Source organism: Pongo abelii, chromosome 16 (genome assembly GCF_028885655.2).
Source record: "Pongo abelii isolate AG06213 chromosome 16, NHGRI_mPonAbe1-v2.0_pri, whole genome shotgun sequence".
Classification (NCBI taxonomy): Eukaryota; Metazoa; Chordata; class Mammalia; order Primates; family Hominidae; genus Pongo; species Pongo abelii.
The window spans coordinates 14,927,024-14,953,315 of NC_072001.2; the positions used below are offsets into that span (position 1 = coordinate 14,927,024).

Sequence of the window (26,292 nt, forward strand, 5' to 3'; positions counted from 1 at the left end):
ACTGGCTTATCCAGAGTGCTCACAGTGCAGGGCAGGAGCCCCATGACTCAAATGTGGGTTTGGTGCAGAACTGGGTCTGAGGTGGTGCTTTCCCTATGAAGAGGCAGGGCCGACATGGGGGGATTTTCTGGGTTCAGATTTAGACCTACAGAGTGCAAGGTTTCTCTGAGGCACCAAATGGAGGGGTCGAGCTAGCAGCTGGCTCCTGGTCTGGAGCTTCAACGAGGGGTCTCAGCTCAGAGCCAAATTCAATAGCCAGCTTACATGCAGCCTCCCGCAGGGAGCCCCTGGAGCTTCCACAGCCTCAGATATGCCCCTCTGCATACCCCAGATCTCTTGCCAAGGGGCGTTTGGGTCTTCATGTCATCTCCCTCCCATATCTGGGAGTAAAGGTGAGGTGCGGGGACTTGCGCTTGTGTACTCTGGTGTCTTAAGGGAGAGTGTGTCAAGTAGAGTGGAGGCGGCTTGGAAAGAGGGAGACTCAGAGGAGAGTGAAGGACACGTGACCAGGCGAGCCTGGGAGCAGGAAAAGAGAGTGAGCAGAGGAAACCGCTGGGTCAGGGGAGTGGATGGGAGGATCAGGGAATGAGGGGGGCTGGAGATGTGGGGGTGGGGACGCTGGTGAGGGGCTGCCTGGCTCGCCAGGCTCAGGAGTCAGTTACATCCTCCGACAAGGGCCAGCTCACCTAGTTGCCCCAAAGCCCTCTCTCTGTGGGTGGGACCAGAGGGCCAAGAGCACAGATAACCCAGTTGAGCAGGACTAAGGCGGACTCAGGTGGGTGCTGGGCTGGACTCCTGGCTCTGGGGAGCAGCCGTCACCCTGCCTACTGCAACCACTTTCCAACTCGCTGCCTATCTGAGCAGATGCAATATTGAGCACCTTGTGAAACATGCTCCTGGTGCACCTGCTGCCTGCTGCCCCTCCTGCAGAGTGCCTGGGCTCTCCAGAGGGGATTCCTGTAGAGGCTTGGCCTAGATTCTGAGTCCTGCCTCTCATACCCGGGGCTGCTACCCCAGAGGCCAGCTGCTTGAGTACCCTGGAAGCTAGTCTGTAGCCCCAGGCTACAGCTGGGTCCATCCCACAGCCCTTCTTTAGTGTATCTATTTGGACTGACTGCTCAGTTCATAGAGAGGGGTGTGTCTTGCCCCAGCCCATCTGGCATGTCTAAGGCAGCTGTGGGGTCAGAATCTGCAGATCCCAGCCCCCAGCCCTGCAACAGTAGGAGAGGCTGGACCCCACATCTCTGAAGTCCCACTGGGCTGGTGCAAGCGGGCTCCCGAGTCCAGAGCTGCTCTGCAGGCTGTGGGGCTCATGCACCAGCTTTGAACCCACCTGATGTGCTCAGGTTTCTCACCTTTGGGCCTGTCCTGACTCTCAGGCATTCAGCTGAGCCTGAGGGCCTCTCCCTCATCTTGACCACCAGCTACAGGCTCTGACTTAGAGGTTCCCAGAACCTTAGACCATTTGGCCAGCCCCCCATTTCTCACCTGAGGAAACTGAGACCAGAGAGGGAAAGCAACTTTCTCAAGGACCCCCAGCAATTCAGAGGCAGAACCAGGTCTAGGAGCCTCTTCTCGATAGATTTTCTCCCTGTCCTCTGAGCCTTCTTTAGTGCCTCATTAACTTCCCTGTAAGGAAACTGCCCCCCTGAGGCTGGAAATGGTGCTGTCCAGAGTGGTGTGCGACAGTGACTGCACCTGTGTTTGTACTTGTGAGTGTGTATGGGGGTGGGGATGAGGGGGGGAATAAATGGCAGGGATACTGGGGGCTGGATGCACTCCACCTCACCCCAAAAAGGGGCGCAAGGGACCCCAGCCAAGCACAGCACATGCTTTGACTTTCCAATCTGCTGAATGCCTGTGAGGCCGGCTGGGCCCAGAAGACAAGGGACAGGCCTTTCCCCATAGATGGCAGGGGGGCCCCAAGATGGGTGGAAGCTTCTGTTGCAACTTTGGGGGTCACATCCCAGCCCATGGGCTGACACTTAAGCAGAAAAAGCCACCTCTAGGAGTCAGTCATGATCTAGTGATTCTGATGAGGAGGGGCCCCACCAGCCTCTGTCCAGGGTCTTGTCTGGGAAAAACTGCTCCCTGGCAGAAAGAGGCTAATAATTTGAGAGGAAGCCATAGCTGAAACCCTAAACTGTGTGAGTGTGTGTGTCCAGTTTGAAAAAGCGTATCTGACCTAAACATTTATATTGAAAAAATGGAAAGATATTCCCCTTGTTTTGGAATACAAACTACAGAAAGCAACAGTTAACAGAATCTCATCGGAAAGGTCAGATTCTGCATCTGGAAAGGCACAGTGATTTTCAACTGCGGTGTGTGTCCTTAACTGAGGAAGGGAAGGTGAGATTTATATTTAGTAAAAGGCAGCTATGAATTTACCTTTTATAAAGAGCTTACTATATACTATTAGTGCTTTTCAATCATGTCAGAATCAGCCAGATGCCTGTGGAAATGCAAATTCCCAGTCTTCATTCCCAGAGATTCTGGTCCTGTGAGCCTAGGGTGGGGCCCAGAAATCTCTATGGGGTGGTGCAGGCTGCCCCAGGACCACACCAAGAAACACTGCAACTGGCCCCCACACATCCCAGTTCACAAATATGCAGGCAGGCATCTTATCTCCACAGAACAGATAGGGAAACTGAGGTCCAGAGTGGGGAAAGAAACATCACAGGGCCACCCAGCAAGTAGTAGCAGAGCCACGATACACCCACTGTCTGCAGACACCATCTCTCATGACAGCTCCACCTCCCCACGGGAACCTTGCCTACCCCCACCCCTACCTCCTGCTGCCCATATGGTGGGTCTCTGTCCAAGGAAGATGTATCCTAGGTCCTCTAGGCTGACTGGGGCTCAGAGGAAACCTTGGCCCAGAGTGTAGGAGCTAGAGGGGTCCTTGGAATTCATGTGGGGAATTTGAGGCCCAAAGAAGGCAGTCCTCACATTTGAACTCTGTCTGGAGAAGGGCTGGGTCTCCTTCCTGAGTGGTATGTTTGACTTCACCAGCCTGGCCCTCAGTCAAGCTGGCTGTCCAGGCCCGCCACACCTCAGGGTGGGTGACCAGAGGTGGTGGTGCCATAAAACACATTTCCTGGGAGATCCACCCCCAAAGCTCAAAACATTCCAGGGCTGGTGAGTTGGGCAAGCCCCCTTCCCTCTCAGCCCAGTTTCCCCATCTCTACAACAGCTGTGCTGGTGGAGACTTCTCCCTGAGACTGAGCCACAGATTTTCTCCTGGGTGCCTACACCACCCATGTTGCCGGCTTCTCTGTGCCCACTCTTCAAGGAAGTCAGCTCTCAGGTAAGGAAGGTGCCTTGGCTCTATCAGGAGCAGGAGCCGGTGCACCCCCAGCCTCCCAGACCAGTGCGGATGGCCCGGGCTGCCTACAAAGCTGCTGCCCACAAAGCTGCTGCCCAGCCCAGAGACACCCAACTGGGAGGGTGGCCCTGGCCCTCGCAGCGGCTCTGAGAAGAGGCAGCCCCCACTCCAAAACTGGCAGAGCCACCCACGCCTTCCCTCAGCCCAAAGAGGCTTTTAGGAAAATGAATCATCTCAGGTTCAAACCCATGGGGTTGCTGAAAGACAAGAAAGTGCGGGATGAGCTGGCACGAGGGAGCGCTGCTCCGTGCAGACTTTGCAGGGAGGGCACTTAGGAAAAGGGACTGGAGTCTGGGAGGGTGACTAGCTCAGGGTTAAAGGGAGGGGATGGAGCTGGAGTGAGCTGGCCTCGTCCTCCCCCTTGGGCCTTCCAGCCTGGGCTCAGGCGATTCAAAGGAGCGAGCACCTCCCTCTCCCGGCCAGGGAGTTCTTGCCACATTCTTCAATCAGTAGCATTCCCTTGGGGGCTGGGTGACAGCACCCACCTCCAGACCTGGCTGGAACTGCTGTCTCAATTCTAGATCCAAAAGAACCTCTGGCAGCTTCTCCATCTCCCTCTCAGTCCAGCCTCACCTCTTCGCCCGTGGAGGAGCTCCAACAGCAAATCTCGCAACTGGAGGAACAAGGCAGGAAGGGCAGGGTCTGAAGAAGGAACCACCTTCGAAACGCAGCTCTGCCACCTTCTCTCCAGGACTCTCAGGCTTGCTTTCCTATTGCGCCCTCGACATCCTTTTGCTATAATCTGGCATGTTGACATATAGTCTTTAAAAGCAACAACACTGTTGACGTGGAGCAGACTTCCCATTTGGGATGGTCTGGAGAAGTTAGGTTTGAGGGCATCCTCTCTTCTGCAAACTGCAGCAGTAATAGATGAGATATACAAAGTAAATAAAGGCCGCACGCGGTGGTCACGCCTGTAATCCTGTAATAACAGCACTCTGGGAGGCTGAGGTAGGAGGATCACTTGAAGCCAGGAGTTCGAGACCAGCCTGGCCAATATGGCAACACCCTGTCTCTACTAAAAATATAAAAATTAGCTGGGCATAGTGGTGCACACCTGTAGTCCCAGCTACTCAGGAGGCTGAGGCAGGAGAATCAATTGAACCCGCGAGGCAGAGGTTGCAGTGAAATGAGATCCCGCCACTGCATTCCAGCCAGGGTGACAGAGTGAGACTCCATCTCAAAAAAAATAAGATAAAAAATAAAGTACATAAAAAAGACATGCCCAGGCTGAAAAATAAGTTAATCTTTATCTCCATGAACGAAAAGCAGAAAAGAAATGCAAAGTGGTTGGAGGCTGAAGAGCCTGGACCCTGCTGGGCTTTGGGAACCAATGATGGTGGCAGGTCCTTTGGGATAAAGAGGGACCAAATGACTCCTAGCTAGAAGCTGGGAGCTCGGGTGTACCCCAGTACTTGAAAGGATGCTGGCCAGGCGTAGTGGCTAATGCCTGTAATACCAGCACTTTGGGAGGCCGAGGGAAAGTAACTCTTATGTCAGTGTGAAAGAAAATCAGACAGGACAGGGGAACATGGAGGGGAGGAGAGCAAAACCAGGGCCTGGTTCCACCCGCCCCATTGGGCCAGAAGCACAAGTGGTTCTCTGCACAACATCAAGAGCGAGGACATGCTTTCAGCTCCACTTTAACTCAGGTTCCTCATGTGACAGCAGGCTTGTCAATCCCACTTGCCCCCGTGGCTCGCACCAGAAAACCACCAGCAGTGTGAGTAAGGACAGAAGCAGGAGACTGAGGAGCCAGGGTGTGGGAATCCCACAGCAACCCATGGGCCCTCATCACACACAGCAAGGATGTGCCCTCACTGGGCTCACCACCACCACCAGACAGCACCTTCACTACCTGATAACCTGCCTGGGTAACACCACTGTAACACAAGAAACAGGTCTAGAATCTAGCATGTATGCTACACCTGAAGGAGCAAAAGACGGTAATAAATACGATAAAATTTTTATTTAATATAAAATTTAGAGCCATAATCAAAATGTGTAATTCTGACGGGGTTCACTACTTATAAAAACTTCACAGCCCTCTATTTTCAAATGTAAATGGTATTCCGTGGCTCCTCGCCAGCATGTAACTAGTTACTCTGAAATCCGTTTCACGGCTTATTTTTGGCAAGCGGCGATTTCTTCAACCCATGTTTTCCAAGGGAAAAAAGGACATGAAATGTTTCCAAAAGTTTCTTACAATCTTTAGATAAACTACTGCTCAACAACTGCATCCTCCAAGTCAACACATCAAGAATCCTTCAATCACAAACACTTAAGGTGAGAAAACGGTGTCTATCCATGCAGGAGAGGGACACGTTATCCATGCTTATGAAGACAGCCTGGATATCGGCTACTGAAAATCTGTGAATGTATCTTCCTTTTTCTACTTTCCAAAATTTTTGTGAGGTGATACTTATTTCTATGTTTGTTTCTATTCTTTTTATTTTGTATTTTTTAGTAGGTACATCCTTATTATAAATCTACTGTAGAACCAATGTCCCATACAGGACTCCACGTGCCACAGGAACCAAAAAGTCACATGCAGCGAAGATGAAGACACAGCAGACAACCTGTGTGGACACCACAGAGCCACCTGCCCAGGACACCAGTGGAGCCACAGGTGCAATTCAAAATGTTCTTATTCGTATTAATAAACATGGCCAGGTGCGGTGGCTCATGCCTGTAATCCCAACACTTTGGGAGGCTGAGGCGGGCAGATTACCTGAGGTTGGGAGTTCAAGACCATCCCGGCCAACATCGTGAAACCCCATCTCTACTAAAAATACACAAATTAGCCAGGTATGGTGGCATGCATCTGTAGTCCCAGCCACTCAGGAGGTTGAGGCAGAAGAATCATTTGAACCTGGGAGGCAGAGGCTGCAGTGAGCTGAGAATGTGCCACTGCACTCCAGTCCAGGCAACAGAGTGAGTCTCCATCTCAGGGGGAAAAAAAAATTGTTCTTAGTCACATTAATAAAAGTAAACACACACACACACACACACACACACACACACACACACACACACACATAAAATTAATTGTAATAATGGCCGGGTGCAGTGGCTCATGCCTGTAATCCCAGCACTTTGGGAGGCCAAGGTGGGCAGATTACTTGAGATCAGGAGTTCGACACCAGCCTGGCCAACGTGGTAAAACTCTTGTCTCTACAAAAATTCAAAAATTAGCCGGGCGTGGTGGTGTACATCCATAGTCCCAGCTGCTCGGGAGGCTGAAGCAGAAGAATTACTTGAACCCAAGAGGCGGAGGTTGCAGTGAGCCAAGATTGCACCACTGCACTCTGGCCTGGGCAACAGAGCAAGACTCCATCTCAAAAATAAAAATAATTTTAATAATGTGTCATACTTATCCCAACAGATTGAAAATATTACCATTTCAACATGAAATATAAGAAAAATGATTGAGATATTTTACATAGGTTATTTCATATTAAGTCCTCAAAAACCATCAGCATAGCTTACATATGTAGCACATTTCAATTTGCAGTGAAATTTGCATTGAAAATATCTGATCTGCACTTAGACTCATAAAATATATAGTTGACAAAGTAGATTCACGTGGCCAAGTGACATTCTTAAATGCTTTCTAATAATGGAATCAAGTTTTTAAACCTGCATTTTAATTAATAAAAATTAGATGAAATATTCAGTGTCTCAGCTACGACGGACACACTTCAAGTGCTGATCAGCAAACGGTGTGAGTGCCGGCCAGACTAGCCAACGCAGGCTACACCGCTGCAGCTGAAACAGGCCAGTCTCTCTGCGCACGGGAACAGTCTGGGCAGGCAGGAGATGGGAAACGGGCGCTGCCCTCGTGAGAACAAAGGACCCACAACAGGAACCCTGCACTCACCCCCTCCCAAAGACACCAACAGCCCATGACGCAGCCTCCTCACAAAAGGGAGAGGCATTCAAGAACTTAGAAAATCACCTCTTCCTGGAAAATGCTCACTTTAAAACTTTGCACGTAACTTTACATTTTAATTACAAGGTTTTTAACATCCATTTTCTCATGTCTTCTGAACTCTGTGAAAGTAAACACAGCTTTTATTCTTACTCCTATAGTTACTGTGTTGGAAGTTCACCTATGTGAACAAGCTGTTGCAACTGAAATTTTCTGAGAACAGATCTCCAGCTCTTTCCATTAACACAAACTGTATTAAGTTTAGTTCTCTAGTTTCCATTGCTTAAAGGCCAGAATGTGTGAAATATGCATTATCAGATTAGAAAAACAAAACAAACATCAGAAAAATATTTTGCAAAATAGCATTTGCTAAATTCCATGATAGAAACTAGCTCTAAAACTTCCTGTTTCAAAATTTCACTGTGTGTCCACTAAGTTAGTTTTTCTGGCTGTGGACAGCAGGCCCACCGCACGCCACAGGCCCACCGCACGCCACAGATGCACCCCATGACACAGGCCCACTGCACGCCGCAGGCCCACCCCATGCCACAGGCCCACCCCATGACACAGGCCCACCCCACGACACAGGCCCACCCCATGACACAGGCCCACCCCACGCCGCAGACGCATCCCACGCCGCAGGCCCACCACACGCCGCAGATGCACCATGCCCCCCATGAACAGGCCAGCTGAGAGCTGTGGCCACTGCCCAGGGCTCCCTGCTCTGTGCTCAGCTGCCTGATCCAACCTGCCAGGGCTCTGCTTTCTCTATGTGTAGAAAGAAAAAACCAGGAGCATGATGTGACAAAAAGCAGATTTTTATTAAACAGAGGTACAAATGTGTTTCATTTTCTAATAAATCTCTCTCACAAATCACCTTGTTTTTTCACTCTTCTTGAATGATCATTTTTAGACAACACTGTCTGACTGTTTTGGCTTCTGCCAAAGTTAGTCTCTGTTCACAGGCTGAGTCTGACTTCTTCCCACCTCCTCCTAGTCGGGCCTTCCAAAACAATGCTCACCATTCTTTCACATTGACTTTGGTTTTGAAAAGAAAAGTTATGTTACAAAGTAGTATGTATAACTCTGTAATATATGAAGTGAGGCAATGATACAACCAGTTTTAAAAATAACCTTCCATGATGATTTTCATTTACATCCACCTGCTTATTAGCAAGAATCTTTTTACAGGTTTACTGCACACCCAATTTCTGTTCTGGAAAAACTTTTGAACATCATCATGCCCTCGCCCTCCAACTTCTCCTCTCACCTATATTTAAAAGGGTCTGCTCTTTACCCTAAAATCCATACTAGGTAATTTTCAGAATATTCCTTCAATCACCAAACAAAGTTTTGAGATCCTCGTGCTGGATTTCACTATCTTAATATGAAAACCAATAATCACCTATTAAAATTCAATACAGGCCAGGCACAGTGGCTAACGCCTGTAATCCCAACATTTGGAGAGGCCAAGGCAGGTGGATCACCTGAGGTCAGGAGTTTGAGACCAGCCTGACCAATATGGTAAAACCCCATCTCTACTAAAAACACAAAAATCGGTCAGGTGTGGTTGCAGACACCTCTAGTCCCAGCTACTTGGGAGGCTGAGGCAGGAGAATAGCTTGAACCCAGGAGGTGGAGGTTGCAGTGAGCCAAGATCATTGACACTGCACTCCAGCCTGGACGATAGAGAGAGACTCCATCACAAAAAAAAAAAAAAAAAACGCTAGTAAGTAAAATAAATAGGCCAGGCGTGGTGGCTAATGCCTGTAATCTGAACATTTTGGGAGGCCAAGGTGGGTGGATCTCCTGAGGTCGGGAGTTCAAGACCAGCCTGACCAACATGAAGAAACCCCATCTCTACTAAAACTACAAAATTAGTGGGGCGTGGTGGTGCACGCCAGTAATCCCAGCTGCTCGAGAGGCTGAGGCAGGAGAATTACTTGAACCTGGGAGGCGGAGGTTGCGGTGAGTCAAGATCGTGCCACCGCACTCCGGCCTGGGCAACAAGAGCAAAACTCTGTCTCAAAAATACAAAAAAAAGTAAATAAATAAAACACAATACAATACAGCTAATACGATTTACCTAAGACGCTGTTGTATGAGCTGAACCAGAGGCAAACACTGTTTGCCAGAAGACTCACAGATCCCCGTATTAATAAGGTCTTTATCCAATGGAGTCCTGCTTCTATGAAATGCTGAGGCATTTGCTTCCTGTTCATCAATTTCTTTTTCCTTCTGTGCTTGTTTTTTGGCTTCAATATCCTGTAATTCATAAACAGAAATTGTTTACAAGTGATCTCATTACCAGGTGTGAAGACACAGGCTGGCTGAGCCCTGACCCCAGTGCCAAGCTATCCCAGCCTCTGTGGCTGCCGCACACACCTACCCACAGGCCTCCACCTGCCCTGTTGGAAACCCCAACTCAGTTGTGCAGTTTCAAACAGTGTCTTCTTTTTACAGATCCAAGGTCCAGGCTGCCTCTGCTGATGCTCTCCAGCCTCCTTCCGTGAAGTCCCTAAAATCCTTAACCCTGCTACTGGCTCTCACAAAACCCAATGTGATCTGCCCCACACACGCAGCATCCAGCTGCTCTGTAAGGACAAGGAGGAGCTAGAATTCTCACACACAGAAGTCGTGGTTCAAATGTAAATGGCAGAGCCACTTTGGGAAACTATGAATACACACTGACCCCAGGACCTAACAAATTCCACTCCAAGTATTTACCCAAAGGGAGGACATATGTCCACTAAAGTACTTGTTCACAGCACAATCGTGGCAGCTCTACACGGCCAAAAACAAGAAAGCCTGTGTGTGGTGGCTCACACTTGTAATCCCAACACTTTGGGAGGCCAAGGTGGGGGGATCCCGAGCCCAGGAGTTGGAGACCAGCCTGTGCAACACAGTAACACCTTGTCTCTACAAAAAAAAATCAAAAAACTAGCCCGGCATGGTGACATGCCTGTGGTCCCTGCAACATAGGAGGCTGAGGTGGGAGGATCCTGTGAGCCTAGGAGGACAAGGCTGCAGTGAGCCAAGATCAGGTCACTGTATATAGCCTGGGTGACAGAGCAAGACCCTGTCTCAAAAAAAAAAAAAGAAAACAAAAACCAAAAACAATTTAATATCCTTCAATAGGAGAATGAACTAACAAAGAGTACTACACCCAGAAAATGGAAAACTTCCCAATAATAAAAACGAAGTCACAATAGACACATCAGTGAGTGAATCTGAAAATCATTCTCCAAGGCCAGGCAGGAACGAGTGCATACTATACAGTTATACTGCTGCGACACTCAGAGCAGGCGAAATGCATCTCATCTGAGGGCAGGGGAGTATCCTGGCTGCAAGTGCCAAGAGCACAGGGATCTTTCCGAGTGACGGGAATGGTCTACCTGAGTAACAGGTTATCTGTTAACTTCACTGAAACAGGCAACATGCAGTATTTTATCACAATTAAATCATCTCAATAATTTTTAAAATTAGCACATAAAAGAATTTTAATTTAAGAAAATACTTGGATATGATAAAAGTTGAGTGTTTTACTGTTTTCAGTTATTCTTCACATGTGTGAGTGTGGTATTTCCGATCTCAGCGCACCACCAGGTCACGTGTGCCTCCAAGGCCATACCTGGATCTCCGCAGTAATGGCTGCGTGTAAGGCTGACTCCAACCCTCCAGCAGCCATCAAGCTGCCCACCAGAAGATCAATCATGAATCGACGACCTGGACTTATGTTCACTTCATTGCCTGAAACTGAACTAGAAAGTGTGTGCCAATTTGAGTGAAACGCCATCCCCTCCCAGCACCCTGACCCATGCCGTCTCCTGTTCCTTCCCCGAGCCCACCTGCGCAGGGCAGGAGAGCAGAGAGCGCCCGGGCCTGCTTCTCAGCGGTGGGCAGCAGCACGGACCGGCCGCTCTGCAGCATGGCCTGGGAGGCTGAATGCACGGTGCTCAGCACGCCTGTGCTGCTGGCCAGGGTCACCACCGTCTGCTTCAGGCTGTTCAGGAGGACGCTGCCCAGACCTAAACCAAGGAATTCCGGGTCAACCTGGTGACTAATGGCAGCATGCAACTGAAAGGAGAAAAACAATTTTCACTTAGAACCCCTAAAAATGAGTGAATTTCAAAGTCTTACTAAACACCGAATAAAACTCAATTTGAAGTATTATTTAAATAGACAAAATAACTTCTCAGCTTATGTATTTTTAAAAACTGGACTAAAAAAACTCTTACCCACAATAGTTGAAGTATTTTCTAGAGGAATTTTTGTAACCCCACTATGAACACATATATGGAAAAGCTCAAGATCAGCAGAAGAGCTAAACAACTAGCAACAGCAACCTCCACCCCACCCCAACCATCTGCACCAAACACAAATAATGGCTACAATGTAACCACAAAAGCTGCCACAGGCGGTGGCTCATGCCTGTAATCCCAGCACTTTGGGAGGCCAAGGTGGGAAGATTACTTGAGATCAGGAGTTCAAGACCAGCCTGGCCAACATGATGAAACCCCATCTCTATAAAAAAATCAGCCAGGTGTGATGGTACACACCTGTAGTCCCAGCTACTTGAGAGGCTGAGGCAGGAGAATCACTTGAACCTGGCAGGCCAAGACTGCACCACTGCATTCCAGCTAGGGTGACAAAGTGACACCCTGTCTTAAAAAAAAAAAAAATCTGCTAAATATTAGATTGTGGAGCTGAGAGTACACAAGGAAACTCCTCAAGTGCAAAACCGAAATTCACATGGGCACGCACAGCAGGAATCAAGAGGCTCCGGGCTCTGAAAGCAGAGCCAAGCCGCCAGGCTTCAGCACAACCTCCCACACGGGAATGCACACAACGACCCACTGAACCCGAGCTTCCTGCAGAAGGCTGGGAGCCACTCAGGATCACCTGCCTGCCAGCCAACCACAGCCAGGGGGCAACACACTGCCCGTCCCAGGCTCTGGGTAGCAAGAGGCCCCACGAGAAATCAGAGACCCGGCCTTGCCCTGGGAGTAGAAGTGAAATCAAAAGCACACCACTCATCTAGGTATAGATATCACAGGTCAGGAAATGACCACCGACACTCACCTAGAGTCTGTGAAACCTACAGAACCCTCAGGACCCCGGAGAGGCAAATGCAAAACCATACGCTGGGACACCTTGACAGCCTAAGACATACACGAGGCCACGCCCCACAGCACCGACCAGAACAGAAACATCACTGAAAACCAGGAGGGGCAGCAAACACCTGGGCTGCACCCACGCAAATGCCAGGATGCCACAGGTATGGTGATAAATGAGTGCTACAGAGGACTAGAGAAGCACACTTCAGACCTCTGCTCAGTTCATTACTGCAACTAAACACTACACTCAGTTCTGTATATTCTAGAAGCAGGGCAAAAAGGGGAGGGGCTGGAAGACGGACATGACGGGTTGTTACACAGAAACCATTGTAATAAAAGGGAAAAATTACTATGTCAAGAAAACTGTAGTTCCTGTCATTAAGTTAGAGGGTTTTATTACAAAGACAAAAGATGATGATCAAACACTTCAGGATAGAAATATTAGAATAGCATAGAAGTATTCAGGATAGCATTTCAAAAATGGTATTTTGATTATTTTTTTAAAGACTTCTTTTAGAGATACATAATTATGAATGAAATGATGTGCTGTCTGTGTTTGCTTCAAAAATGCTCAGGGGGTAGTGGCAGTGGTGATGGTTTCAATGAAACAAGAGTGGCCCTGGGTTGATAATTGTTGATACTGGATTATGGACATGACATGGGGGTTCATTACACTGTTTTCTCCTCTTTTAAATAGTTTGCAATTTTCTATGATTAGAAATAAAGTTGCAGAAAAAGACTTAACAGGTGGGGCCACTCCCAATTAAGAGGGGAGTGTGATTAAAGAGGAAGCAAGAGGCAGCTTGCTGTGGGCAAGAAACAGCCTGAAAGTCAGTGTACCTGGAGCATCCCACTCAAGGCAAAAAAAAAAAAAGGAGGTGGCCAGACATGAGGCTGGGGACCAGGAAAAGTAATACCCTGCCAAGTCCCATTGGACGTATGAACCCACACAAATCTTTGAGTGATGGGGAGACATTTGGATATTCTGAACACTGCAAAGAAAGAATTAGACTTGGCCAGGTGCGGTGGCTCACACCTGTAATCCCAGCACTTTGTGGGGCCGAAGTGGGTGGATCATGAGCTCAGGAGATCGAGACCATCCTGGCTAACATGGTGAAACCCCGTCTCTACTAAAAATACAAAAAATTAGCCTGACGTGGTGGCACATGCCTGTAATCCAGCTATTCAGGAGGCTGAGGCAGGAGAATCGCTTGAACCCAGAAGGCGGAGGTTGCAGTGAGCAGAGATCACACCACTGCACGCCAGCCTGGGCAACAGAGTGAGACTCTGTTTCAAAAAAAAACAAAAAGAATTAGACTTGTGCCCTACCTAGATAGACTGCTCTGGTGGCTGTGTTGTGTAGGGGTGGATTTGAGGGAAGCAATTCAGGAGCAAATTAGAAAGCTGTTGTAGGTGTCCTAGGAATTGATTTCAGGACCTGTACAAGGATGGTAGTTTGGATGGAGAGGAGGAGCTGGAACCAAGAAAGATTTTAGTAAATATAGTGGGCACAACTCAGTGGCTAATTACACATCAGAGAAGAATGAGAATGAGCCAAGAAAGACTCCACACTTCTAGTCTGGGGAACTGGATGGACTGCAATCCTATTAACGGAAAGAGGACATATAGAAGGACTATCAACTGTCATCTAACTGTGTTTTGAAAACAAAAGATCTTGGTAGGACCCATCATTCTAGTCAGAGGACTCTGTGACCTGCCTTCTGTGACAACTACACACACTCTCTCTCAAGTGTCTCAAACCCTTTTCTTTCTATAGACTCCTTCCCTTACAGGATTGTAGGTGATCAGAGATGTGAGAAGGTTCCAGCAGCATTTAGCCTCATGCTTTCCTTGTACAGTTGGAAGGTCTACAGATACTAACTGACTTGTGCAAAACCCTATCTTTTTAATTTGTTTAAGACTGCCCTAACTTCAAAATGAAAAACAACAAACACATACATATACACTTTTCCATCAGCTTGACTACCAATCTTTGCTCCTTCTTTAGTACTCAAATACCCATTGCTCCATTTCCTTCTTTTTTGGAAATTTATTTCTGAAATATCCACAATGTTTTATTCTCTACCCTTTGAATGCTACTACTCTAAAATTCACTGAAAAAGTCTTTCTTGTTAATCAAAGCAGACTTTTCTCTTTCCTCATGGATTTTCCTTGTCTTTCTGTGAGATTTGAATCCTATCTGCTGCTTGCCTCCTTAAACTCCTTCCTCCTTTGGTCTCTGGAATAATAAGCTTCCCTGGATCATACTCCTCCCTCTCTTCACTACTTTACTTCCTCACCATCTTCCTCTTTTGATTCCCCCTCTTCCTCTAAATCTCCAAGCTTCTTTCAGGAGCCCAATACTCTTCTCTTTTTACTCAAATACTGTGAAGCCATTCACCCTCACATGGTCCACAGTTTCTTCTGTGGTCACAGCCAGCACTGACAGTGGTCCCCGTGGAGAAGTCTGTGCCTGTCATGAGTGTGATGTGTCAGCTATGTTGGCCCACATCACTTTGCCACATGTGCCTTCTCAAAGAGAAGTAACCCACACTGCCCTGGGGCTCACCACTGGGCTGGACCACAGTTAAAAGGGAGATTGACAAATGAGAGTGGGTTCTGAAAAGCACAGGAGGTTGTGAAAGGATCTAAAAACAACAGTGCATGAAGACTGCTGAAAAGGCTAAGAATGATGAACTTGGGAAAGACAAAGCTCTCGGGATCCATGGCAGCTTTCTTCATATTTGTGAAAATTTGTCACATGGGATGGGGCATAGATGTATTTTTTTCTGCTTCAGAGAACACAAATTGGGAGGTCTATTCTGTCTCATCAGAAGAAAAAGATCTTGCAAATAACTTGTGTTGCTCAACACAAGAATGAGGTGTCTCTTAATGCAGTGAACTCTGCTCATTGCTGAAGGTGTTGAAGAAGAAATGCCTGCTCCGAGAGGGAAAGTGGCCAGATTACTGCTGAGACCCCTTTTCCCCTGATGCTCTGGGAATTGCTCTCTTCATAGATAGCCTGTCAGCACGAAAGACTTAACATGTTTGACATAGAACCAGCCGTTCTGTTCAATTACTTGAGTCTATCATTGGTGCTGTTTTTCTTACAGATTCCTGGACTAGAAATCTCAGAGCACCTTTGATTTCTTGCTCTCTTTTTGTCCCTATATAACTACCTCCAGAATGCTTCTTTGATTTCCTCTTGATTCTTAATTTCCACTGGCACTGTTACAATCCAGATCCATCAAATCACATGCAGATGGTAGTTATTGGATTTTTAAGTTGGAATGAACCCTGGAGAGATCAAGCCCAACCTGCTCCTTTTATAGGTAAGGAGAATGAGACACAGAAAAATTAGACTTGTCTAACGTCATGTAGTTAGCAGGGGTGGTTCTAAGCTCCAATACTCTTAGTACCTTGTTCTTTCCATTTCCCTACGATCACTCAGGCGACTAATGCATTTCAACTTAACTGATTTGATAGAGACTGACCATGACTTACCCATGGAATGATTATTTGTATGATACTATGACGGTTCATGGTCAAATCACATGTGTTAAAACCTAGAAATTATCCCCAATCTCTTAAGGGTAGCAGACCACTGGATCTGCTTTGAGTTAAGTAACACTGTCTTTTCTGTGCTGCTCAGAGAAACTGCCAAAGGAGGACTGCTGAATTGTGAAATAAAGAAAAATTCTAGCCAGCTCAAGCTCTCTAGAGTCTGTAAATCCGGGTCATTTGGATATTAAATGTATCACTGTACTCCAATGAGTACAAAAATTACATATATCATGTTAACTGGTTATGCCCTGATTACTCCCACAAAAGGTCCCAGAAGCACGTTGGTTCTTCTGTTGCTATTCTGGACTCTTCTAGTTCTTGTGCTTGTTTCAGCCAAGGCAATTTCGCTTCCACTGGACTTTTTTCTAAGAAAAAGAGAACATAAAGAATGAGCTTAATTACTATTAATCATTAAGGAGTTGGATAGATGATCATATTGGCTGAAGATTTCATTTATAAAGAGGTCATATTTTTCAAATGCAAGTTGAGTTCCTTAGTACAATACATTAGGTGGCTGCTGGAATGAATTAAACATTTCTGCTGTATTTTTTAAAAATTAGTACATTATTAAAATGCAACCAAAATGATCACATGATACAGTTGAATCTGCTGTCAAAGTTAACATAAAAATGCCTTTTATAAATCAATACCAATTTCTGTTGTTGATACTTTGAAGCTCTTACTTCAACCATATCAGCTTGCTATCTTTGGTCACATTTTATTTTTGCCCATGGAATGCAAAAATTAATAGAGAAAGGCAAATAACATGAAAGTTAAGAAAGTTGGGGGGGATGAAAGAATCTGTGTTATAGTTTACTCAAACTTTTACTATTGTTGTAGTTGTTGAGGGAGATGATTACCAATTACATCTGGCATGGAGGAACAAACTGTTGCCCCTTTCTGTCCTTTGAAGCCTCCTTGATGTGAAGAAGGGAATAATCTATCTATGAAGTGAGAAATAAAAATAACTTTAGGGTGCTTCAAGGAAACTATGGACACTATGAAAGTGGCTATGAAAGTATCATAAATGCAGAAGGAACGAAAAAAGACTTCACTGATGGAGTTACGTAGTCAATGTTTGTACCTGTCATGGCAACTAGTGATTTTTCTGCAAGATAGACATACTCAAAAATATTTGTTGAATGACTAAGAGGCTATTTGTATGAATAATGAACCCAGAAATAACAAGAGAGTTTTACCATCCTCTGTCAAGTACTAAGGAGGAGTCCTTCTTACTAATAGTTGGGAATAATCTTTTCTCCCATTTCAAGATGGAAGATACTTTTCATGAGGATGGTTAACATTAAATAACATGGAAATAATTATGTACAGAGAAGATCATATATCAGAGAGATGATGCCAAATCCTCCTATCCATGGATGCTACCCATTTCTGCTCTTTCATGTGGAAGAAATGTGAACTACTGGAGAGATTATAAATGCATCCATAGATCCCCACTGGGAACTGGAAGTTTTCATTCATTCCATGCATTAGTACACATGATAAAGATGACATCATTCCTCCCTCAAAAATCTTACACTCCAGTGGAAAGGTAGCTATAAAGAAGAACGAGAATCTTGGGAAAAGAATAATTTCCTCCTCCTCCTCTACTTCTTCCTCCTTTTCTTGCTCTTCTGTCTTTTCCTCCTTCTACTTTTCCTTCCCCTCCTTTTTCAATCTCCCCCCCGCCATTCTTTTTCTTCAAGGGAGGGACTGCATTTAATTTTCTTATGTCCACCAAGAAATGTTAGTATAAAACTAAATAGGAGCTACTCCATCTGTACTGAATCAACAGGAGCTCAGTTTTCCCTCCAGATGAATAATTCACATATATCTAACTTCTTTATCTAGATGGGAAGGTCTATTGCAATCTGTCAATAAAACAATTTTTATAAGAAAGTAGTAAGTTGAAAGGGAAATGCTACAATATTGGAATGGGAGCTGGAAATACCATTTGATTTGAATTTACAATGCACCACAGACTTACCTTTTGGTTTATAACACGGGATGGAAATGACACATTCTTCTTTGACGTGTAACTTCAGTTGTGGATCGCAGCCCCCAACATGCTCTCCACAGTGGTTAATACACACAACAACCCGGTACCGTAACCCTCAGCCACAAGTCACCATGCACTTCAAAGAAGAAAAGAGAAGCCAATGCATTTCTTTTAAGACAACCACAAAGGCATTATTGTATCATATGCAAAGGAGAGCCATGAACTACATAAATATTAAACACAAAAGACTTTTAGACAAATATTATGTAAGGAAGGGTACAGAGGCTAATTTTCTGTGATGCTTGTATTTCAGGGCCCCTCTTTTGTACAACTTTGTTCCACTTCTCAATTCAAAAAGTATTTAAGGTGAGATCGTAGTTCAAGAAAATTACAAATGCCTTGAAATCTTACTGCTCAAATATCAAAGAAACTTGTTAGAAGTTTTCTCAAGTTTGATTAAAAGTTTACATGACCCTACCCAAAATAATTTTTGAAGATGAATGAAACCTTTCTGAACTGTCAATAAAAATATAATACAATTCTGATGAATTATGCCAGAGGATTATTTTTCTATTCCATCTATAAAAGTCAGTCTTGCAAAACTGCTCTCATATAACGAGGCCATCAAAGAGTATTCAGCCAAACACTACAGAAAAAAATACTATCGATGTATCCCGATACATCTATAACTGCCACAGTTAAAGTTAATAAAAACATTATGCTATTTTTTCCTGAATTTTTGTGAAGTTTGTGTTGTCAGCATTTTTTTCTTGGATTATTTGTTTATGATTTGAAAGTTACTCTTGCCTATGAGTGGAATGTTTTCATGTCATATAAAAATCTAGAATAGCTTTTCAAATTTATCTGTGTTATGGTTTGGCTCTGTGTCCCCACCCAAATCTCATCTTGAATTGTAATTCCCATAATCCCCACTTGTCATGGGAGGGGCCTGGTAGAGGGTGATTGGATCATGGGGGCAGTTTTCCCCCTCCTGGTCTCATGATAGTGAGTGAGTTCTCCTAAGATCTGATGGTTTTATAAAGGGCTCTTCCCCCTTCATGCTCTCTCTCCCTCTCCTACTGCCTTGTGAAGAAGGTACTTGCTTCTATTTCACCCTCCACCATCATTGTAAGTTTCCTGAGGCCTCCCCAGACATGTGGAACTGTGAGTCAATTAAACCTCTTTCATTTATAAATTAACCAGTCTCTGGTAGTATCTTTATAGCAGTGTGAGAATGGGCTAATATAATCTGCATGTTGGGGAGTATATATATGTATGCATTTAAAAAAATTGATAGACTATATTTTTTGAGGACCATATTGGGTTTACAGAAATATTGAGCAGACAGTACAGAGAGCCCCAATATTCCCCTTCACCCCCTTTTCCCCCTATGATTTTCCCTATTATTAACATCTTGCCTTAGTGTGGTGCCATTGTTACAAATGATGAACCCGTATTAATACATCATTAACATAACTAATACATCATTTAATATATCATTATTAAATATTAATATTAAGTCCAGAGTTCACAATGTGGTTGTTGTCATCTTTCTAAAATTCGTAATTTCTTATAATTTCCTTTCTGATTCTAAATAAACATTCCCTTCAATACTCAATATTTGTGTTTTATATTCTTGTTTTTGAGGAGTCCCCTCCAATCTGTACAAACTTCAGACCCCACCCATTCTGGATCCACCCCAGGGAGGGGCTGAGAGTTCTTGGTTGCCTTTGGTTACCTGCTATGGGACAGGCACCTCCTTCATTTGTTATCTCATGAATCCTCCTGACCCACTTCCAGGTCAGTAGCTTCAGGCTTATTGAACAGATAAGCAAACGGCCCACCATCTAAGGATCTTGCTCAAGGTCACACAGTTCCTAACAGGCAGAGTGGAATTCCCTCCCAGAGCCATCTATTGCCAAAGCCATGGCCAAGCCACTGCTTTAAGAAGCTTGAAAAGTATTTTCTGACTGTCTAAGCACTTTGTACCTGTGTATTGCTAGGGACAAGTTTCAAAGATATGTTTCGAGGATATGGAGACTTTTCTCAGTGTATGCACATCAGGCAGAATATTGGGAAATCTCTCTAGTTCATGATGCCACTCTTGAAACCACTGAACAAATACTTTAATGAGTTCAGTGAAGCTTGAGATTACCGTTTTTGGAAAATTGACTCACCTACCCCCAAGTTTATCAATTTGAGATATATATAATCTTGAGTGGCTGTTTTAGCCATGAAAGAAAAAAATTCACCCAAAGAGAAAGAAAACAGTACAAGATATAACTATACTACAACTGGTTAATCCAAAGGAGTATCCTCTCCTTTTAAACCACCCTTCTGGGAAGCTAGACACTTCCCCAATGGCACTGTCAGTGTTTACAATGGTTCCAGAACTCCTCTGCGGAGCTGCATATGTCCTCGATGATGGAAAATCCACATCACTGAGAATATATTTGATTTTTGAAAAAAGTGAAAAGTATTAAGGGTGAAGTATGGTGAATGAGAAGAGCTAGTTAACATCCTCTACTCTGATAATATGCATAATGATGAAGTCATGGTATTTATGGGGATGGAGGGTGATATAAAAGCTCTAAAGCCAACATAAAACATATGGCTAGGACTTCAGAAAGCTGAAAACAAGCTCTGCAGTTGTACAAATAATGTTGATTGGGGGCTGAAAAAGTGAAAGTCCCTAATGTCTCAATAACAAATCCTTTTGCAGCTGAGATGATATTTTTTGCTTTCAACAAAATAGAAAGAGGACTTAAATTGCCAGCAGAAAGATCCTTAAAAATAATTTTTGATGCTAGACCATCACATGAATTTTGGCACATAACTCAAGAGTTCAAAGAACAAAACGACCTTGCTTAAATAAAATCCTTCCATCCCGGTCTATTGATTTATGTGAACAAGCTTTCCCAGTGTACACATGCAAAGCCAAACAAAACAAAATAAGAAATCAATAGTAAAAATTAACAATAAAATCATTGCTGAACACATGGCTCATTCTGATGATGAATATATGGACTAGTTTTTAAGCTCCACTTATCTTCTATCAAGATATATTAATGCATGTACATGATGAACTAAGTGTGTATTCAAATGAAAATGCAATTTTTATGTGTTATTCTTATTTACCAAACTTTGAAATATATATATATATGTTATTTTGACTGTGTATTAAAATTTACTCAATTCAGAGGAATATTTTAAATACTTAGGGCCTTATGGCCACAGGAAAGTAAAATAAATTAATTTCAATGATCATATATATTTTCTTGGAGAGAAGTAAAATAGTGTAATAAAAAAGACTTTAAAGCATAAAAATACGTTATATTAGAATAAAATTCTGTGGGGAGAGTTGATTGTAAATGTGAGTTCAAAGGGAGAAATATGCACAACATCCAAATTGTTAAAGAAGAGGTCACCCCGGTATTTTTTAAATGAAAGATGGCAAAGACAGAAATTATCATGGCATTTAAATTCCACTAGACAGATTTTTTTGAATGCTGCAACACTCTTATTTTAAAATGTCAACATTCACAACATGTTGAAATGGTATTCTTTGTAATTATTTAAACTTGTGATAGGAAATTTCAAATGTCAACCTAAATATATGTGAAGAAATGCATAATTCTCTAATCTTCTTTTTAGGGAGTATGTGACCAAAAATTAATTGATAACTTCTTCCCTAGCAAGTTTGAATAAAGTTCTACAGGGTGATGATGTTTAGTCTGGGGATATCAGAAAAAGATTGATATGGTCTTCACCTGACACTCACTTGTCCTTCAAGTTCAAGTGCTACCTCCTTTCTGAAGCTTTCCTGACACCTTCAGGTGGAGTGAATCATTCCACCTTGTGTCTCTGAAGTACTAGGCACATGACGCTACTCATGCACAATACAATACTGTATCACAACGTTGTTTGCATGCATGTCTGTGCAACTAGATTCTAAGCTTTTGGGTGGTAGGAGCAAGTTGTATTTACTTCTTAGCACGGTAGCTGACGCATTGAATAAATACATGAATAGATATATTAATGCATGTATATGTTGAACTTAAGTGTGGAAATCACTTAAGAAAGCTGGAGAAACTTGAGTCAACTACACCTCACTCTCTAGAAAATTAAAGGATTAAGATTAAATTATTAAATATCAATGTCTGCATTTTTCATCTTTGACTAATCCAGCTGCATTTTATTTGTTCTGGAGGCTTACTCAGTCATCTCTTTAGAAAGTGAAAACTACGCTAATTTGACATGAACCTTGTTATACCTCTGGAGTGTTTTCCTTCTTCTCTTTTCTTTTTTCATACAACTTGACCCCACGGATGATTTCTAAATAGGCTGCCCATCTCTGGTCTTTCCCAATGTTAGGCTATCTTGCCTCAATTACTTAAAATATATTATGTCTCCACAAAAATTATGAAGGTTCTTAGTAGCTACTGGATCAAGGACACACACTTTCATGTCGTGTCAGCATTTCCAACTTCATCTCTCAGTTCTTAGTAACATGGGTCATCTCTTCAAATCTTCAACTTTGAGTCACTTCTTGTCATTACTGCCTTTGCTCAGCCATCTCTGTTTGGCCATCTCCCTAACACTAACCCTAACCCAGTGATGTTTCTCAGGTTCTTGTTTGTTTACATTCTTCAAAGAATTTAAACAATTTAAATTTTAATTCTTGCTTGTTTAAATTATTCAAAGATGGATTAGGCAACACAAGGGCAACAAATACTTCCTGATTGACTCTGCTTCAACATTTGTTCTTTACAGATTTGTTCTTTACGGTACTTAATATTAATTATGCTGATAATTACATGGAAATATTATTATTAATGTCCTTAATATTAATTATTCTTGCGTACCTTGATGCTTCTGGTCTTTCTTACCTTGTCCTCCAACTGTCTTCCTAAGCTCTTTGGAGTAGGAACCATGCTCTTTTACCACTTTTTTTTGTCTCCGTGCTGTCTAGTACCATGGTGGGCATATAGAAAATACCCCTTAAAATATGAGAATTAATTAAAAGTGGCATTCTCAAATCTTACCTGAGACCCCTCCATAGCAATCCACTTGGGGCAATCAAACAGATTACAAGTTTGCATAACCTTGGGTTTGGGTACGTACATGCACTTTCATTCTTCTGCCTGCAATATCTCTCCATGCATGGATTCCTCCACACACACAAAGCTCCGTCTCCAAATCCCTCCTCCACAGGACACGGAACATGCAGTCCAAGGATTATGTTCCCAGCTCAAAAGCAAACAAAATTATATTATTTATTTGTTGTTTGTTTGAAGTTTGCAAAGATGGTGGCAAAAAGTATGGCCTTAAGGTATCAGGTGTGGTTCAGCTGAATGAGCCTGGGACTGGGAGTCATAAGACTTTACACTTTTTTTTTTTTTTTGAGACAGAGTCTTGCTCTGTAACCCATGCTGGAGTGCAATGGTGCAATCTTGGCTCACTGCAACCTCTGCCTCCCGGGTTCAAGCAATTCTGCCTCAGCCTCCCTACTAGCTGGGATTACAGGCGTGCCACCATGCCAGGCTAATTTTTGTATTTTTAGTATAGACAGGGTTTCACCATGTTGGCCAAGCTCATCTAGAACTCCTGACCTCATGATCCGCGTGCCTCAGCCTCCCAAAGTGCTGGGATTACAGGCATGAGCCACCATGCCCGGCCTTTTTTTTAATTTTAATTAATTTATTTTTTTTAAGATGGAGTCTCTTTCTGTCGCCCAGGCTGGAGTGCAGTGGCAAGATCTTGGCTCACTGCAACCTCTGCCTCCTGGGTTCAAGCTATTCTCCTGCTTCAGCCTCCCAAGTAGCTGGGATTACAGGCACCTGCCACCACGCCCGGCTAATTTTTGTACATTTTAGTAGAGACGGGGTTTCGCCATGTTGGCCAGGCTGGTCTTGAACTCCTGACCTCAAGTGATCCATCCGCCTTAGCCTCCCAAAGTGCTGGGATTACAGGCATGTGCCACCACGCCCGGCCAAGACTTTATTCTTAACTGCCACACACAAATTTTAGTCACAAGGTACTTAGCTCCTCACATCTGGGGTTTTTGTCAACTGGGAATAATATACCTTCCCTATTTACCCTTCATCAGACCACTGTGAAAATTAAATCAATTAAAATATACAGTGTGGCTGCATCTTCAAACTGCCTCTAAACTGTAAAATACTAATGGACAATATTATTAGAGAATCACAGAACCTCAGAGTCAGGAAGGACCATACTCCTCTTTTCGTGATAAAAGGGGATTAAAATTTCTGATTAATTGCAACACTTGAGCTCCTGCTATAATACTCAGTTGTCCAAGATACGCTTGATAGCTCCAGCGATGGGAAACATCATCTTTTGAGGCAGTCAATTCCATCTAATTCTTAGAAAGATTTTTCCTATTATTGAGTTGAAGTCTGTTTTCCCTTAGCTCTATAAAGTGTCTAATATCTAACCCTCATACATTTTAGGCTATTGCTACAGATGCTACAGTTCCTTGCAAACTACTTAAATTGCAAAAAGGAAAAGGAAACATATCACTCGCTGAGGAAGAGGTTGGAAGTGGTCATAGGGCATTATCTCTTTAAATCCATCACTACAAATGAAATCATTGTGAGAATATCATTTCTATAATAAATTCACACATTCATTAATTGATGAATATAATATTTGACATCCCAAAAGACAGAGCTCTTCCAAATTGGAAACTAAAAATATCAAGTGTTATCAACCATTCCCAAAAATTCAGCCACCATCTCTTTGTCAAGAATATCTATGACACAAATTCCCCAGTTCTATTTGAAAATATAGAAAACTAAACTAGCAGTATATTAATCAAAGGAAAAAAGTATCTTGCAATTTCAATAAATTTATTCCTTTTTATAATAATTACTCTCTTAATATATTAGTGATATTAACACACTGTCGTATTAGTAGGATCTTCAGAAAACCACTTTATTTCACAGAATTTGTCCTCTGAAAGGTCTCTATTCATAATTACGTTCAACCAGGCTTACAGGAAATGGGCAGTTTAGTAACAGGAAATGAAATCCACTGAGAACGCTTCCTTTTCCACTTGCACACTTCTTCCTAAGCCAGCTGGCAGGTATCTGGAGGATTCTGGGACTTGATATTGTTCTGTTATTTTAAGGTATTGTAGTAAGCCAGGAAACTTCCCCAGGCAATCCAAGTCAGCAGGTACTAAATTACGCAATAGGATAGTTTGCGCATAGCTTTTTTTGCTTTGGCATTAAAATTTTACTTCCTTGCACAATGCATTACTTATACTGAATTTAATAGGAATACTTCAAAAGCCAAAACATGATAATGGGTGACCCAGTTTAAAAGCTAAAATGGTGAGTGAAAGATATTTATGATTGGCAGATGGACTAGACATTTTACTTGATGAAGAGAGCAGGAGATGTTCAAAAAGGTTCATTATAAAAAAACTTAGGAACACATAGCCCATGACAAGAGAAAGCTAGACTTTCATTCCTAATGAATGTGTCCTAACTTCTATGCACCATAGTTACAAATGTGAACGTAGGCACCTGCCGCCAGGAGACAAAGTCAGGAAATGGAAATGTATTGCCCTGCAAAGATTGATCAGTCTCAGGTGAAGCTGATTTGTTTCTTTTTGAAGTAAAGAGGGTGTGGACAATGACACAAACCTTGATGGGCAGGGATCCACGCTGCATTCCTTCAGTTTTGGTTTTGGTTTTACATTTTCAGGGTAGTAGTGACAATAATGGTCAGGAACTACCCTCTTCAAGCGGATATCCACACATTCAGCAGAATTGAGCTGATAACCTAAAGTGTTAGAAAAGGAAAGTCTGAATATTGCATTCATTTTTACTTGGCAGAGTTACCACTTGCCACATACTTTTTTTTTCCTCTTTAAGAAATTTAACTCAGTGGCTCTCAACCCTGGCTCTATAGCAGAACCACATGGGAGCTTTTAATACACTCTAATGCCCAGGTTCCTTCATGGTCCAATTAAGTCAGAAGTCCTGTGGCCGGGATCCAGGAAAACAGCACCTTTTAAAAAAGATTCTCAGGTTCTTCTCAGATGACTAAAATGCGTGGCCAAAATTGAGAATGACAATTAGTACCAACTGTGGTACTCTCAGCACTTCTAACTAAAAAATGACAATAGTCTCCTCTTAAGAACTGTTTCCAGCCCAGGTGCAGGTGAGTTATTCATTCTCCTCGGTTCATTGTCTTTTCTCCTCATTGTCACCAGAGCACTGTGCAAGGCCCTTCCCTCATTTCCATATAATCTCTCTTCTTCCCT

General features: G+C 43.6%; 1 protein-coding gene, 1 long non-coding RNA gene and 1 pseudogene across 3 annotated transcripts; all 3 read right to left on the minus strand.

The window, feature by feature from the left end:
* Window positions 1–260: 260 nt before the first annotated feature.
* On the minus strand, window positions 261–4,190 carry LOC129050531 (uncharacterized; annotated as a pseudogene).
* A 3,923-nt stretch (window positions 4,191–8,113) lies between these two features.
* On the minus strand, window positions 8,114–15,605 carry LOC129050246 (E3 ubiquitin-protein ligase HERC2-like). Of its 2 annotated transcripts, XR_010137295.1 has the most exons (4): window positions 11,165–15,605; window positions 10,948–11,077; window positions 9,403–9,581; window positions 8,114–8,354 (listed from the first exon to the last, which is right to left on the minus strand). XR_010137295.1 is itself a non-coding variant. In XM_054532021.2 (3 exons), the coding sequence occupies exons 1-3, from the start codon at window positions 11,110–11,112 to the stop codon at window positions 8,276–8,278; spliced, it is 423 nt and encodes a 140-aa protein (XP_054387996.1). In that variant the 5' UTR covers window positions 11,113–11,158; the 3' UTR covers window positions 8,114–8,275. The 2 variants fall into 2 exon arrangements, 1 of the variants encoding a protein (XP_054387996.1); XM_054532021.2 differs by lacking the exon at window positions 11,165–15,605 and having other exon boundaries at window positions 10,948–11,158.
* Window positions 15,606–22,885: 7,280 nt separating this feature from the next.
* LOC134760239 (uncharacterized) lies at window positions 22,886–25,804 on the minus strand. Its single transcript, XR_010137296.1, has 3 exons — window positions 25,670–25,804; window positions 23,121–23,246; window positions 22,886–22,996 (listed from the first exon to the last, which is right to left on the minus strand). It is a non-coding gene; the product is annotated as an uncharacterized LOC134760239 (long non-coding RNA).
* Between the last annotated feature and the right edge of the window lie 488 nt (window positions 25,805–26,292).

Bases quoted from the DNA above. Each gene is read 5' to 3' on its own strand.
- LOC129050246 (XM_054532021.2), bottom strand. From the start codon at position 11,112: ATGGCGTTTCACTCAAATTGGCACACACTTTCTAGTTCAGTTTCAGGC. The intron at 9,582-10,947 runs GTATGGCCTTGG...TATGAATTACAG, and splicing joins CCATTACTGCGGAGATCCAG to GATATTGAAGCCAAAAAACA. The intron at 8,355-9,402 runs GTAAATCGTATT...TCAAAACCAAAG, and splicing joins CTCATACAACAGCGTCTTAG to TCAATGTGAAAGAATGGTGA.